This window comes from Sander vitreus, chromosome 19 (genome assembly GCF_031162955.1).
Source record: "Sander vitreus isolate 19-12246 chromosome 19, sanVit1, whole genome shotgun sequence".
NCBI classification, from domain to species: domain Eukaryota; kingdom Metazoa; phylum Chordata; class Actinopteri; order Perciformes; family Percidae; genus Sander; species Sander vitreus.
The window spans coordinates 12,297,228-12,313,120 of NC_135873.1; the positions used below are offsets into that span (position 1 = coordinate 12,297,228).

The 15,893-nt window shown below is 42.2% G+C and overlaps 1 protein-coding gene and 2 non-coding genes across 4 annotated transcripts; 1 reads left to right on the forward strand and 2 right to left on the reverse strand.

The window, feature by feature from the left end:
- The first annotated feature begins 3,235 nt into the window (after positions 1 to 3,235).
- prox3 (prospero homeobox 3) lies at positions 3,236 to 14,956 on the forward strand. Of its 2 annotated transcripts, XM_078276273.1 has the most exons (7): positions 3,236 to 3,585; positions 5,991 to 6,069; positions 6,627 to 8,491; positions 8,601 to 8,714; positions 9,409 to 9,521; positions 10,030 to 10,135; positions 12,831 to 14,956. In XM_078276273.1, exons 3-7 carry the CDS (start codon positions 6,629 to 6,631, stop codon positions 13,002 to 13,004), a joined length of 2,370 nt encoding a protein of 789 aa, XP_078132399.1. In that variant the 5' UTR covers positions 3,236 to 3,585; positions 5,991 to 6,069; positions 6,627 to 6,628; the 3' UTR covers positions 13,005 to 14,956. The 2 variants fall into 2 exon arrangements, with proteins under 2 accessions (XP_078132399.1, XP_078132400.1); XM_078276274.1 differs by lacking the exon at positions 12,831 to 14,956 and having other exon boundaries at positions 9,409 to 9,567; positions 10,030 to 10,111.
- trnai-aau (transfer RNA isoleucine (anticodon AAU)) lies at positions 11,210 to 11,283 on the reverse strand. Its single transcript has one exon. It is a non-coding gene; the product is annotated as a tRNA-Ile (tRNA).
- trnai-aau (transfer RNA isoleucine (anticodon AAU)) lies at positions 11,939 to 12,012 on the reverse strand. Its single transcript has one exon. It is a non-coding gene; the product is annotated as a tRNA-Ile (tRNA).
- Positions 14,957 to 15,893: the final 937 nt, after the last annotated feature.

The following is a 15,893-nucleotide window of genomic DNA, read 5'->3' on the forward strand; positions in this document are numbered from 1 at the left end:
TCATTCAGACCTCTCTGACTTTCTCTCTTTCCTACCCTCTGATCCTCTCTGCATGTTTATGTTTATTCAGACACATCTCCCTCTTTTTCTCTCCGTCTATCCCCCTTCTCTCTCCCCCTCTGTACCCGTGTGTCCAGCTTTTGTTACGAGCCTCGTTTCCATAACAACTGCGACCTTTCAGTTAGTGCCTTACCATTTTTTTTAATCAGAATTAGAGAAAGACAGAAATGAGATGAGATAGAGAGGGGGAGTTAGTTTGGAAGGAGAAGGTTACGCGATGCATTTGATGGATGAAAGAAAGAAATGATTCTCAAAGGGAGATAATAAGAGGATCTGAACAAAGTTGGCAATGGAAACTGGCCCTAGTCTCCTGGTATGACTCTGTGAACAGTTTGGAGGCTGGCTTACATGGGCAACATCCCCAGCAACAGGTAACAAAGTGCTGCTGAAGGTCAAGCATCTAATTTATAAATACTTGTTTTCCTGGAAGACGTTAAGGTAAATCAGTGCGGATAGTTCAAATGAGACTTCACTAAAAATGTAATGGTACACCTAAAAGGCTGTGACGAACAGGGTATTTTAACTCCATTGTGTCAATACTACTCTTCATTTCATCCTCTGGCACCTGGACTCCTCAGGAACCTACGCCAGGATCTAGGATGTGGACTTCAGCTCTGCCTTCAACACCATCCTCCCGGCTCCGCTGCAGGACAAGCTGTCCCAGCTGCACGTGCCTGACTCTACCTGCAGGTGAATCACAGACTTCCTGTCTGACAGGAAGCAGCCTGTAAGGTTGGGGAAACACATCTCTGACTCTCTGACCGTCAGCACCGGTTCCCCTCAAGGCTGCGTCCTTTCCCCTCTCCTCTTCTCCCTATACACCAACAGCTGCACCTCCAGTCACCAGTCGGTCAAGCTCCTGAAGTTTGTGGACGACACCACTCTCATTGGTCTGATCTCTGATGAGGATGAGTCTGTCTACAGGTGAGAGATTGACCATCTGGTAGTCTCGCTTTGCCAGACCTTCCTCCACAGCACTGCAGAGGAGGGTCTGGTGAGTCCACACAGCATTCCGGGATGAGAGAAAAACCTGCTCTGGTTTATTATTTATTGCAATTGTGATTGGCATTTCTTTAAACCAATCACAATCGTCTTGGGCGGCGCTAAGCGCCGGACGGAGCAACAGTGCCTCTGCAAAATAGCCTTGAGAAGGAACTTGTATTGGTGGAACGTGTATGTTCAAAAGTTGTTTTAGTTGTGCAACAGAAAACTCAGATTGGACAGATAGTCTAGCTAGCTGTCTGGATTTACCCTGCAGAGATCTGAGGAGCAGTTAACCATAGTCTTCAGAAATCCACCAGAGTTTAGAATTACAACACAAAGAAAGTGAAAGGTGACGGACATCCGGACAAAAAGAGTGCATCCGGCGAAATTTCCGGCGGCAATGGACCAATCCCGTAAGTGGAACGTCGTGGATATAGACTAACCATCTGGTGACCTGGTGCAGTCAGAACAACCTGGAGCTAAACGCTCTGAAGATGGTGCAGATGGATGTGGACTTTAGGAAGGAGGCAGCCACACCCGTCCCTATCACCCTGGGTGACTCCACAGTCAACCATGTGGAGTCCTTCTGCCTCCTGGGCTCCATCATCTCCACAGACACCCAAGTGGAAGCTGAACATCAGCCCCCTCATCAAAAAAGCCCAGCAGAGGATGTACTTCCTGCAGCAGCAGAAGAAGTTCAACCTGTCAAAGACAATTATGATGCACTTCTACACCACCATCATCAAGTCCATCTTCACCTGCTCCATCACCATCTGGTACGCTGGCTGCAGCCACTGCTAAGGACAAGGGCAGAGTGCAGCGTATCATCTGCTCTGCTGACAAGGTGATTGGCTGAGATCTGCCGTCTCTTCAGGACCTGTACGCCTCCAGGACGCTGAGGCGGGCAAGAAAGATTGTAGCCGATCCCTCTCACCCCGGACACAAACAGTTTGAACCCCTCCCCTCTGGCAGGAGGCTGCGGTCCATCAGGACCAAAACCCCACGCCATAAAAACTGTTTCTTCCCCTCTGCAGTCAGCCTCACCAACAAGGCCCTGGACCCCCATTGACTCTCAACCCCCAACTCCTAGTCACTACAGGTTGCATTAACCTCCATCCTGGACTAATACATCTGCTCATTGCACATACTAAATATTTTTTGCACATTCTTCACTCAATCCATTCAGCCTCCTCTTTCTTATGTGAAACACCTATTTTGTATATATTTGTTTCTGTATTTATTGTTTATTTGATATTAATGTTTAATTATGTTTGTTTGTTAATATATGTACCAACCACCAATTATTATTTATTTGGCAATAAATCGTTCTGATTCTATGAAATCTTTAAATTCTACAGCCTATATTTTAAGTATGGGTAATTAAGTCATCAAAAGATAAGTTTAAATTTGTGGTCATTTACAGCATATAACATAATCTTAATAATCTTTTATCTTCTTTTAAGTTCACAAAATGTTCCATTTCCACCGCTTTTTACGTTTTTAACTTAAATAAAGCATTACTTTTTGTTTACATATAGGCTATTTTGGAATCAGATTAGGTCTACAGTAATTTTATTTTATTTGACCTGTTACCTTAAATCTGAATATGTTTGGTTTATACTTAAATTCAAATTTAAAAGCTCAAATTGTAACAAACTGCGTGAAAATGAAATAGTCAGTTCTGTGTTGTTTTTGTGCTTGGTTTCAAGGGAAATTCCTGTGAGATAAAACTGTTAATAAATGACCTGACTTTCGGTAAATACGACCTTTACAGTACTGTAGCTGAGAATATGCTGCTGCTAAAAATTTGACTCCATTATTTAAATGGACTTTGTTTGGCCTTTAGAAATGCTCTTCAGTCTTGGTCAAGATACAGTAGATTTCCCATCTCCATCTGTGGGTGTATCTGGGTGCTGTGAACAAGTAGCCACCTGCAACAAACTGTTGCTATCATGACTTATCAAAAGAGGTAATTGCATTAATTTGAAATCAGTTAGCATTACTTCTGACTATTTAAACCAGCATCCTGTGTGTGTGTGTGTGTGTGTGTGTGTGTGTGTGTGTGTGTGTGTGTGTGTGTGTGTGTGTGTGTGTGTGTGTGTGTGTGTGTGTACACACACACACACTGAGGGTCATGCCAACATGGGAGGGACCGTCAAGTGGCCAGCTCTCGAGCCCGCCCGCCCACCGCGCGCCCACTCCACACCACACCGGGAGCAGCGCGTGATAGGGTTAGGTTTAGGATGATGCCAGGGCAGGGGAAAAAACCTGCACAGTGACACAACTCGAGTAAAGAGGAGGCGGTTGATGAGTGAGAGTAAAACTGAGAGAGTTACGGAACAAAGGACAAATAAAGAGCAGAGGGGGACAGAAAATAGCCGGAAACTCGCTGCAGGCTGGTTCTTTTCTGCCCGCACCGATGACCGAAGCCCGACCGGTGCTAGAGAAGACAGTCGACCGAGGTAGAGCGCACAGGAACGGCCACTGGAGTGGAAGGCTTCGGGGAACGGACACCGCTGGAGCTCTTCTCTGTCACTGAGTGTGAGTTATTTTTTTTAAACTTCAAACATTATGTTTGACATTTTACACGTTGAATAGCGTAAGCAACAAGGGTATGCTCTACTGGTCTCTCTGTGTGTTTATTGTTTATTTCATACTGCGACATTATTCCACCGTTGCCAATTAGTCACAGGACGCAACACGCGCGCGCGCGCGCGCGCACACACACACACACACACACACACACACACACACACACACACACACACACGCACACACAGCTCGTGCGTCAGACTGGCCAAAGCGGATTCCTCTCGCGTGGCAGAATCGGCAGATGTTACCACGAGGAGGCTTCAAACATAAGCTTCAAACATTACATAAATTATTTAAAGTAACGTTATTTCCACCAGCATAGATAGATAGATAGATAGATAGATAGATAGATAGATAGATAGATAGATAGATGAATGAAACATTAGGCCTATATAAGCAACATATATAAAGATAAATTTAAACAAAGTTAGATCCTGTGTAGGTATAATAATCCCAGACAAACCAACACAAAAATAACTCACCCCAAAAACTCCTTATTAAATTGTATTAATTTGAAAACTCTTGTTGAAACACACATATCCTACTTACTGAGTATGCTAAATTATCTGCAATTTAGGTTTACATGTATCTATCGTGATGTAATAGCCTACAGTTTGACCACAAAAATATGTTTTTGAATAAAAAACTGCTTGTATGCAAATAGGCCTATATGCCTAATATTTGATACAGAGGGAAAACCTGTTGGCCTATGTGATTTTTCCAGTGTACTAGCACATCAGCACATACACCCTGATTATAATTTACCAATATACATTATTTAATCCCAGTGAGTTGTGTGTGCTTTACTTAATGTGAGTTCCCTCTCTTGTCAGTTTTCCCAGTGACAGCTACAGCAGTCCAAAAGTACCATTCTTAAATCTAATCTAGTGGTTAATAACTTTCATTTTCATTGCTCAGTGTTAATATTTTGTGCAGCTTTCCGCTGGCTTTAAAAAGCTAATCTGTCCCTGATATAAGCGCATTGGCTGCTTTGCCATCTGGACTGTATAATAGTAGAGAGGACAGGGCATTTGAATAATTGATATTTAGCTATTTATAGTAGGATTATTCTCTTCATGTTGCACTGGTGGACCTATGCACTGAGCTATCTATCTATCTATCTATCTATCTATCTATCTATCTATCTATCTATCTAGCTATCTGTCTGTCTGTCTGTCTATCTATCTATCTATCTATCTATCTCTCTATCTATCTATCTATCTATCTATCTATCTATCTATCTATCCATCCATCCATCTATCTATCTCCATCCATCCATCTATTTATCTTTCAATTTTAACCACTGACAATCAAGTAGCTCAATCAGCCTACATTTTTAAATACTGTCTGTGTTCACATTTTGTCTGCCTACATTAACTCTTTTAGCTGTCCCCACATCTGTCCATTTATCATCCATCATTCTTTCTGTTCGGTGAGCAGTAGTTTATCCATCTGAAGTGGATTAGGGGTGTTATCAATGCTAAGTAGGACTGCTGTTCACACACACACACACACACACACACACACACACACACACACACTCCCGCATATGCACACACACATAGACACATGTACATGCTACTCTCACTCTATTTCACTCCCCAAGGACCATTGACCATTGTCAGCCCTCTCTCAAGCCTTTCTCTTTTGTGTGAATGTGTATGTGTGTGAGTGTGTTTGACGGTAAACACTCTGATCAAACAGTGCTTAACAAGCTGCCTGCACTGATAACAGATAGAGGAGGGAAAGAGAGGATGAGAGAGGAATAGAGAGAAAGGAAAAAGGGGAAAAGGGCGTCGGGACGGAAAGGAGGATACGCACTGAAAAAAAAGGACTGGGGATGCGTGTTTTTGATCTTGATTAAATAGTGAGATGTACTGTTATTCATAAGCCCAGCATTCGCTATTCTGTTTTACAAGCTTTTTCAGGTAATGTAGGGAGGCCATGCAGAAGTACCTACTGCCAGTATTTTAATTACCCACATTTTCCAGCAAAAAATATCCACGTCCAACCACAGTTATCGCCCTCCATTTTGTCACATGTATTTTGTGAATTCTTAGACAGCACACAGTTGCGAGAAACAGGAAATATAGTTTGAAGAGAGGTGGGTGATATGTGACAAAGATCAGGAGCCAGATGTTGAGCCAATACTGCAACACCAGCACTATAGTCTCTTTCGCTCTGTCTCCATTGGGTTGTGATCAGTTCTGCAGTGTGCCGTTTCCTCCTATGACATGTTCGAAAGCCAGGGAGGCCAATATCAACCTTTTGAATAACTGTTTGGACCATTTGGGAATTAATCTTCTCTGTGTTCCGCTAAACTCAAAAACTGTCACCATGTTTGTATTTCGCAGCTCTATGCAAGGACATTGCAGCTCATTGTTATTACAAGTGGAAGTAGCTGTGTGTCCTGTGACCTGTTTTGCAGTCCAGGTAAGCGGAAGTTATGTGCTAGTCACATCAGGATCTGCATCTATTCATTTGTCAACATGGTGTAGTCACGAGTGCCATACAGAACATTACATGGCCCTTAAGTTCATTTAAGTGTGAAAACCATTGAAAATGTTACTAAAGTAAAAGTATATAAGTATAATCAGGAACATGTACTCAAAACTACTTAGCAAAACTACTTGCAGAAAAATGTCCCCTGTGACAGTTATATTATTACAGGTTATTATTACTCATGCACTAATAAAAACAAAAACAGGATTTTACTGTTGGTTGAGGTGGAGGATTGTTTTCATTCTAGATTAACCAGATGATTATTTTTTCAATTTACTGTAATAGACTGATTGTTTGGTTTGTAAAAGAATCTGAAACAGTGAGAAATGCCCATCACAATTACCCAGAGCCCAAAGTGACACCTTTACAATGCTTCGTTTTGTCCTACCAACATGAACCCAAGTGAACCCAGCTAAATCAGTGTAACAACAGAAACATCAGCAACAGTAATTCTGTGTCTCTCTTTCCTCCTCTGTGTCTGTCTCCAGTGATGGATTCCCCCACAGATCTTTTCGATGACTCTGCTCCCCAGATGCACACATTTGCTCCCACTCACAGCTCCACAGATCTCCCTGGAGTTCATCCTCAGCCCAGTGTAGGTCGCCCTGCTCCTGCCTTTAGACCCCCTGGCTTCCCCCTCATCCACCACCTCCTCCAGCCAGGTGGAGCCTCCAGGAGGATCGGAGGGCAACTCAACACAAACCTGAGCACACACCGACACCTGGAAGACAGAAATCTGGAGGAGGACAGGGGAGAGAGGAATGGACAGGTGGAGCAAGGGCTGGAAGGAGGAGAGGAAGGAGTGATGAAAGAAGAGGACAGCTTGTTGGGGGTTAAGAAGAGGCACAGCGATGCCACCCTTGTGGCCGAGTGGAGTCAAGACATCTTGAAAGTGAAGAGGATGAAGCTGGAGAGCCGACCAAGAGATGGAGAGGCAGAGGAGGGAGGCAGGAGGCGCGAGGGAGGGAGGGAGGGGAAGAGAAAAGAGAGGGAGGAGCTGAAAGAACAGCTGGAGGAGGCAAGAGAGAGACTGCAGGCCCTGCAGGAGAAAGTATGGAGGGCTTTTGGGGAAAACCACATGGCAGAGGAGGAGGAGAAGACAAGGAGGTGTAGAAACAGAGGAGGAGATGGAGGAGAAAGAGATGCTGGGATGATGGAGGAGGAGGACATGACAGAAGGTATGTACGATGAAGAGGACATTGATGGTGGAGAGATGGAAAAGGAAACTTTCTCCCTTCTTTCTGTTTCCCCTTTTGACAACTTCCACAAACAGAGAGAAGAGAGGCAAAAAGACAGAGGAGAGAGAGGAAGTGGAGGAGGGCTGCACTTGGAGGGCGTGATGGAGGGAGCGGGGTTGTGGTTGGATTGTGGAGGGCTGGTACGTGGAGATTGGCATGGAGGGATAGAAGACGAGGGCGAGGAGGGAGAGCAGAAGTTTGCCCAGGCGCTGAAGCTGGAGTTGGGCAGCGCTGTGGCTCGAGTCATCGACCGAGTTCTCCGCCTTTACACTGAGATGACAGATGTCAATTCTTCCTCTCCTCCTGCCGCCATCTCTTTCCTCCCAGCCGACGCAGGAAACGATGAAGGGAGGGAGAAGGGGGCGTGGATGGGACTATTAACGAGAGGAAGAGATGAGGAAAAGATCAGAGGTAAGGTGGAAAAGGCGGGAAGGCAGGACGGAGAAAGAGAGCAGCATCTCCAAAAGAGGAGCAACGGGAGCGCCCTGCTTCCTCGCACTGAAGCTTCAGATCTGGCCATGCCATTGGCTGTTCAAAGGTCACCGGACATACGAAAAGCCCACCCACTCCTCGGCCCACCTCTCTCCACTCACCTAAATCCCTCCCATCCGAACCTCTCCCTTCATCCCCCTTCTCTACCTCGCCCTCCTCCTCTTTCTCATCCTCCCCTCCTGCCTCCAGCTTCACAACCCAAGGACCTCTCCTCCTCCTTCCACGTGTCCTCCTCCTGCTCTTCTTCTTCCTCATCTTCCTTCCCCGTGCCTCCCCCTCCCCCTCCTCCTCCTCCTCCTCCCCCCCTCCCTCTCCCCCTTCTCCACTACTCCATGCAGCAGCTCTTCTCTCGCTCTCTCCACCACCCTCAGCTCCCGCACCTCCCTCCGTCCCGCAAGGACTACTTGAACTCGGACCCTTTCCTGGAGTTCTCCTCTCACCCCTCGTCTCACCCCTCTTTCCCACCACTCTCCTTGCTTGGTCACCTAGACCCCTCCCTCGCACGCCACGCTCACGGAGGCAGAGAGAGAGGGATGAGGGGGGACGGGGGTATGAGGGGGGACGGGGGGATGAGGGGAGGAGGAGGGATGGACGGAGGAGAGCTCTACCTAACTGCTGGGGGAATATCCTTTTGTCAGCAAAGGGGGAGGAATGAGGGAGGGCGGGAGGGAGGGATATGTTTATTCATAAGTGTGTGTAAAAGGACATGTGTATCTCCTTAACTGGCCTCATGTATACACCCAGGAGGGCTTGTCTCCCTGCCATCTGAAGAAAGCCAAGCTCATGTTCTTCTACGCACGCTATCCCAGCTCCAACACGCTCAAGACTTACTTTCCTGATGTCAAGGTGTGTGTAACCCATCACAGTGATGGATCAAGATGGGTTTTTTTTTAACAATAGCAAAAGTTTGATAATATTCTTGTTTTTACATGTGTGACATTCACTTTTAAACTAAATTATTTTATGGAACGGATCACTTCAATTTGGTGTTTGCAACCAGTGTATGCAACCTACAGTAGTCTGTTTTCTGTCATTTTGTGGATATGCGTCTATTATTAAACAAATAGATTATTAGATGATATAATTATTATTAGTGCTGCCTCAAAATCAACTTGGCCCATACGGGGATTGAAACACACAGCCTGCAACACATTGAACTTTAATAAGAAAAATTAAAGGTCTAATATACATAAAATGTGACATTTTGAAAATGGATTTACTGTTGATACCAATATATCTGTAATATAAGCCTATATTAGCAGGTAATATCGGCTTGCAGACATTATCTCTAACTGTGAAATGTGGTACTGTGGTGAAAATACAATGTTGGAAAGGGTTTTTTATTTCTTTAACCAATTATAAGCTAAGGTTGTGTTCACATATTTATGATATTGATATGTGAGTATTAACATTTTCCATTGTGAAGCACAAAACAATTTCTCACTTTCTCTGAGCTACTGGCTAAAGCTCTCTTTGAAGTCAAATTTGCTGTCCTCACCTGCTCTCTTCCTGTCCTGCTGTTTTCCTGTCCACTGTCTAGTTTAACCGCTGTGTGACCTCCCAGATGATTAAATGGTTCAGTAACTTCAGAGAGTTCTTCTACATCCAGATGGAGCGCTTTGCACGACAGGCTGTCCGCGAGGCTCTCACCCGGTTGGTTTGAGTTGGCACTGGTTCATGCAAAACTTCCATTGTTTAAGTGGGTTTAATAGAAGCTAGCATTTTGCCACTGAATCTTTACATTAGCCGACACTCTGTCTGATTTATGCATCAGATGCTGTGCATAAGCTGATCTGCAAATTTGGTCATTTGTAAAAAGAAAGAATTACAGATTGAAGAATGACAAAACTTTGTTGTGTCATGCTCCAGGCCTTCCTGTTTTATGCACACTGTTGCATAAAACAGGAAGCAACAGTGTTTTTACAACATAAGTGTGTACGTAATGTCCATTAATATTTCAAGTGGTCAAAACTTGCCACAGTGCATGCATTGTATAACCTCAGGACTGTTAGGAAAAAAACATAATACAACGCTAAAAATGATTCAGGATGAGGTTTGTCAAGAATAATACTAGAACTACAATTAAATGTCAGCATTGTCAGGCTGGCTTTTTATAATGATTCCATTTAAATGAGTCTATTTGTCTGCCTGTGTAATCCAGGGATGGTGCACCTCGTCTGGGCAGAGAGAGTCAGATGCGAGTGGGGCGCGATACAGAGCTTTACCGCATACTGAACATGCACTACAATAAAAGTAACGTCTACCAGGTAAGAGTGTGTCTATATGCAGCATGTCTAGTCGTTGGGTGGATGCTTTAATACCTGTATACACTGTCGTTGTAGTTAAAGCATAATGCTTGGGGACCTTGTGTCTGGTTAGCTGAAGTTTTCTGTAGTGCAAGAGCACCCCAAGTTGCTTTTTTTCATGTAATCACTGTTGCATTATGTATAGAATAATACACAAACAGGATGTACATCTGAAACTCAAGCTGCTGTCTATTATGACATTAACTCTTGGTTTGTCCAATGTAGGATGGCTGGTGCTCTGCCAGATAGAGAGCTGTTATATTTTTACCTTGCGAATAACGGATTAGCTAAAGCCTTGGTAAAGACTGTAAAACCAACTAGATGAAAGAAGTGATAACTTTTTTATTTTTTATTGACATTTTATTTATTTTTTATTTCAACTACTGTGAGTATTTATTTTCACGTACATACATTGTTCTTCCCCAATTATAATTTTTTTTAGTGTTTTAAGTGTTTAATTAATTCTCCCCAGGCTTGGTTGTCAGCTGTCCTAAATAATCACAGTTAAAGAGCTGCTTGATATATGTCTTTCAACTACTGTAATATAAGAAGGCTGTGTACATGTAAGTGAGAAATGGAGCTGTTACGTGAACCTGTTAAAGGTGCTTTAAGCGATGTTGGGTGACGTCAGTTCTTGTTGACGTTCGAAATATTGTCAAACAAAACAGAGGCTAGCTCGCCCCTCCCTCCTCCTCCCCCCGTCCCCTCCCCCTCCCTCCTTCTTGTCGATTATTGGCTGGAACACTGTTTGTTATGGTTCGTGGTGCAGGTTGGCACAGTTTGTTTTTGTTGCCATTTGTGGAGCCGGGGCTGTCTACAGAGACCGCGTTTTTTTACAGTGTGTTCAGGGGCAGGCAGCTAGCGGATAGCGAGGAGATGTTCGCTGTATGTGACAAAAAATGTCGTAGCCTAAAAAACACAACATCGCTTAGAGCACCTTTTAATATTACAATGTACGCTATTAGGGGTAAGCCAGATTACAGTTTTTCTTCACACTGAGGTGTGTGCGTGTCAAATGCTTGCCCCGTAAAAATATGGCCAGTACGGGGATCGAACCCGCGACCTTGGCGTTATTAGCACCACGCTCTAACCAACTGAGCTAACCGGCCATGTTTAATGTATTGTATAATGGCCAATCCGTCGGTAATCATAATGATATAACTGCGATATTATTGTAATTGATTTGATGGGCAAGCAATACTTACATTCTCAATAAGCAATACAAAGGAAGGTGGTATTGGTCACCGACAATTCAACTTGAGCTGAGGCTCTCAGTGAGCTTAATCACAGTAAGGATTTTCATTATTTACTCATTATCATGTATGGTGGTTCATATGGAATGATAATTTGGGAAATAGTGTTGTTCTAGAGAACTTGGCTTAGTGTATAACCCCTCCATAGTATTAACACTCTCAATAAGTCATAAATGAGAGGAAATAGGAATTTAGAAATAATAACAACAACAATAATAATAATAATAATAATAATAATAATAATAGTAAAACATTTTCACAAAGGTCATAATTGTTGATTCCTAGTCCATGTTCTCTAAACCTCAGTTTACTTCAAACATAGATGTAACGAAATGTAAGTGATTTTGAGGGAGTCTATGATAAGACTTACAGAGTTCCATAAATAAACAAAGTGTACAATGTGTTTCATTCAATTAAGAGAGCAACCTATTTATATTGCATATTTACAATGAAGTGCATGTTTTTATAGTGAGTGCTGACATCATGTGTTATTTTCAATGAAAAACGACCTTGGCCCGTACGGGGATCGAACCCGCGACCTTGGCGTTATTAGCACCACGCTCTAACCAACTGAGCTAACCGGCCATAACTCAGTCAGACAGCTTATTCGGTCAGGAATCTGAACATGTCATAGTCCTTGATTAATCTGTACAGCGTCAGTGTGAATTCTACAGAAATGATTATTTTTTGTCGTGGACAAGGCAGATTTGTGATCAGGGAAACTCCAACAATGATTAAGCCTTGACAATGTAATAGAAATGCTTTAGCTGTAAAAACCAATCTTGATATTTTCCACAATGTCAAGGCTATATGTCACGGTTGAAAAACTAAGTCACCTCCTGAGTTAACTGGCTGATTAGTCTTCCTCTCCTGTTGTTTTTTTCTTCTTCTTTTTTTTTTTAATGCAGAACATTAATATTACAAAACTAAACTAGGAGCTATGCTGCATATATTTTGACATGTCATACAGCAGGATGAGCACAGGTGTAATTAATAACCGTAACTGTGCCCACGCTCCATTAACAGTTCAAGGGCCCACATGGCTTTCTGTGACGCCTAATGGAACAGAGCTATCATTAATGTTATTCTTCACACCTATGCTTTTCTTGCTAGCAAGGTCACCAAACTCCGTGCACTGATAAGAAATGATACGTAGACGTTTACTCCTCGACGCAGCAGCCGTGGGTTTTAATTAACATCATTTTAGTCTTGCACTTAATGTTTAAATATATGATTTTAACTGGTGGTTGTACGTATGACTCAATTTTATACCGTACTGAGCTTGTAGATTTAGTTTGTGTGAATTCTTACTAATTTCCATGTGTGTCCATAATTCCAAAGCCCTAATGCTGTAGACCTTGAAGTATTTTATCCTTGGATATAATTCACATTTCTGTCTGCAGGTCCCAGAGAGGTTTATCGAGGTATCAGAAGTGGCTCTGAGGGAGTTTTACTCAGCCATTTGGACTGGGAGAGACAGCGACCCCTGCTGGAAGAAAGGGATCTATAAAATTATCTGTAAGCTTGACAGTCCTGTACCGGATGCCTTCAGACTGCCTGGTTGTCCTGTAGGCTGATGATTGAACCACTTTCATCTGGTACACAAATGTATGCATGCATGGTATACAAATGCATGCATAAAACACAAACTCACTGAAAAAAGAGAATTTTATTAAAGCATTCACAAACTGTACAACACTGTAAGAACTGATAATCCAAACAATTCTACTATTCGGTTCATTCATAATTCATTCATTTTGAGAAAAAAATCATTTTAGAGGATAATGTGTATATATATATATATATACACAACATATTGTGCAGGAAAAGACACATACATGCTTAAATGGACAGACACACACAGGGTGAATAGTTCTACTGACCCCCTCAGTGCTGTGATAAGAGTCTTGTGACTGCAGTTTTCATGGAACGTGACCATGCAATTGAATTAAAACAGGACAGAACAGGAATTCCCTTTCCAAACATTCTTCATCAGTCAGATGACTTGTGAAATCACAGTGCTGCTACACGGGTGTGATAAAACTGTCATTAAAATAAGAGTTGATGCAGCCACAATGCTGGAATAGACTGATTGACTGGTTTTTTATTAACAATGTCATGGAAATATGCATACGTGCTGTGTCTGGTGTGTTACCAGGAGATGGCTACTGTTTCAGATGGGTTCAGGTTCAGGAGCATCATGCCCTGGCTACACATCATTCATTCACATAAAAAAATATAATAAACATTCCCTGGCAGTCCCTTGCAAAGGATTGCAATTCACCCAAAAATGCCATTCTATGCATTCCCTCAGTAATCAAATGTACTGCAGACTGTTTACCAAGCATGGACACTGCTGAACAAATACATGTTTCAGATACTTTCAGACAAAGAGTCCACAACCTGAGAACATACTAAGTTTCTCAGATTAGGTGCCCCATTTTCCTCAACATCACTTTCACTGTGAGCAGTGTTCCTACTCGGAAAAACCCAGCTTCCTGATGGACATTTCTTTTAAGAAAAGCGTAATATTGCTGTGTAATCATTAGCAATCTTGCACAACCAGCACTCATCTATCACACCCAAACATTTCAATGTTGCTCTCTCTCAGGAGTGTGTTCACAGTTTTACATTAGAGACTTGTCAAACCATCAAATATGATTGTTTGCTAGAAATAAACCGTAACTGTTGCCTTGTGTGTGGGCTTCTCTGGAGTGTCAGAAGGAGTACCTTTTTTGATCAGTGTGCCCCACAGCATTTACACTTTAGTTACAGACATTTTCCCACATCTGTAAGGATGCTTTGTATCCACTAAAGAAATCAGGCTTGGAAATCTTTGAAGAAAACATGAGGACCAATCATCATTAATGTTACACAATATATTGGAAATGTTACTTGTAAGACTTGCCCTTGGTCAAGAGAAGTGGTTTCAGTCAATGGATTTATTTTGCTTGTATATCCATCTCTTTGTTCAATTTTGAATTATTATTATATAGCTTTTGTACATGATGGCACAATGTATTTAAAATTCTGCCAGGATGGGAGAATATATTGAATTTAAAATAGTAAAAATAATGTTCTGTTGTTTTCTTGATGTACTCTTATTGTTGAAATATTCACTTCTGTTTTTGTATTCCTTAAATGTGATGCTAAACTAAATAGGCCGGTTACACAGTTAGTATATATTGACATTTGTTTCCCAAAGGTATTGCGGTAACTTTCCATCTACTGTATATCATGACTCTTTTATCTGGAAGAAACTTGGTTTTCTGTTCATTAAAATGTTGCTCCTCTGGCTTAATCCCCCCTCTGTGAGACCGAGCCCATATGTAAACTATTTGTGACGTGTTTTCAAGTGCATGTTTCCTATATTTGCATAACATTTTGTATTGTTATCTCTTTCTCTCATGGCTTTTATTGGTCTCTCTTTTATATTGTACTTGTATATTCTTTAGAGCTGTGCCTCATTCAGACTTTGGTGAACTTTGGTGTGTAGACTTATCAGTGAATTAAAGTGATACCAGGCTTGTGTTGCGATGTCTGGATTCTCACACACACACACACACACACACACACACACACACAAGCTCTCTCTCTCTCTTTAGTTTTCAGGTCCTGGTAGTCAACACTAATACCATCATACTATAAGCCTTTAATCTAACAACACTACCACACTAAAACACACACACATACACACATTCAAACTGGCATTAATACGTAGATAATGGCTGTGTAAGAGGCTCAGTCCTGCACTAAGTCTAGCCACCTGAGAGACACACACACACACACACACAGAAAAGCTCCTGTTTTTTTGATTAACAAGCTGGACAATGGGTCTGGTCAACGTGGACCTGGTTAAGCTTAGATGCATGCTCCACATACTAGTTTCAGTTTGGCATTTTGAAGGAAGAGAGGCTGTGCTTGATCACAAGAGACACAGAACACACATATAAATAAAAATATTCCCTAATTAACTTATTTTTGGATTGTCTTTGTCAACATTTGAGAATTAACCAGGTCAGATTTCCAGCATTCAACATCAACAACAAATGTTATATAGCTGTAAATTATATTAGGATCTGTAAAGGCTTTGTGACACCAAATCAATGTTAAGGCTGTTACTGATGCTTTAAAATAAAATGGCCTCTTTGAATATTATTGTGGCATCACTTTGTGTGCTTCCTCTTTAGAGAAATTATTTATGGCTGTGGAATCGGGAATGCACAACAACAAGGTTGCTTTTCACAGTTGTATAGAACTCCTCACAGCAGAAAACATCTAAAAGAGTCTACAGTGGCCTGACACAGAATTGACACAGAACTCAAAGCCTGACTACAGACTGTATAAAGCCTATTTGTGTAAATCAGTAATGAGTAGCTGTGAAGGAAAACTCCATCAATGCAGCAGCTTTATTCAACTTGCAAAACCTTTTTTTCGTCATATGACAAGTCTAATAGACCATCTTG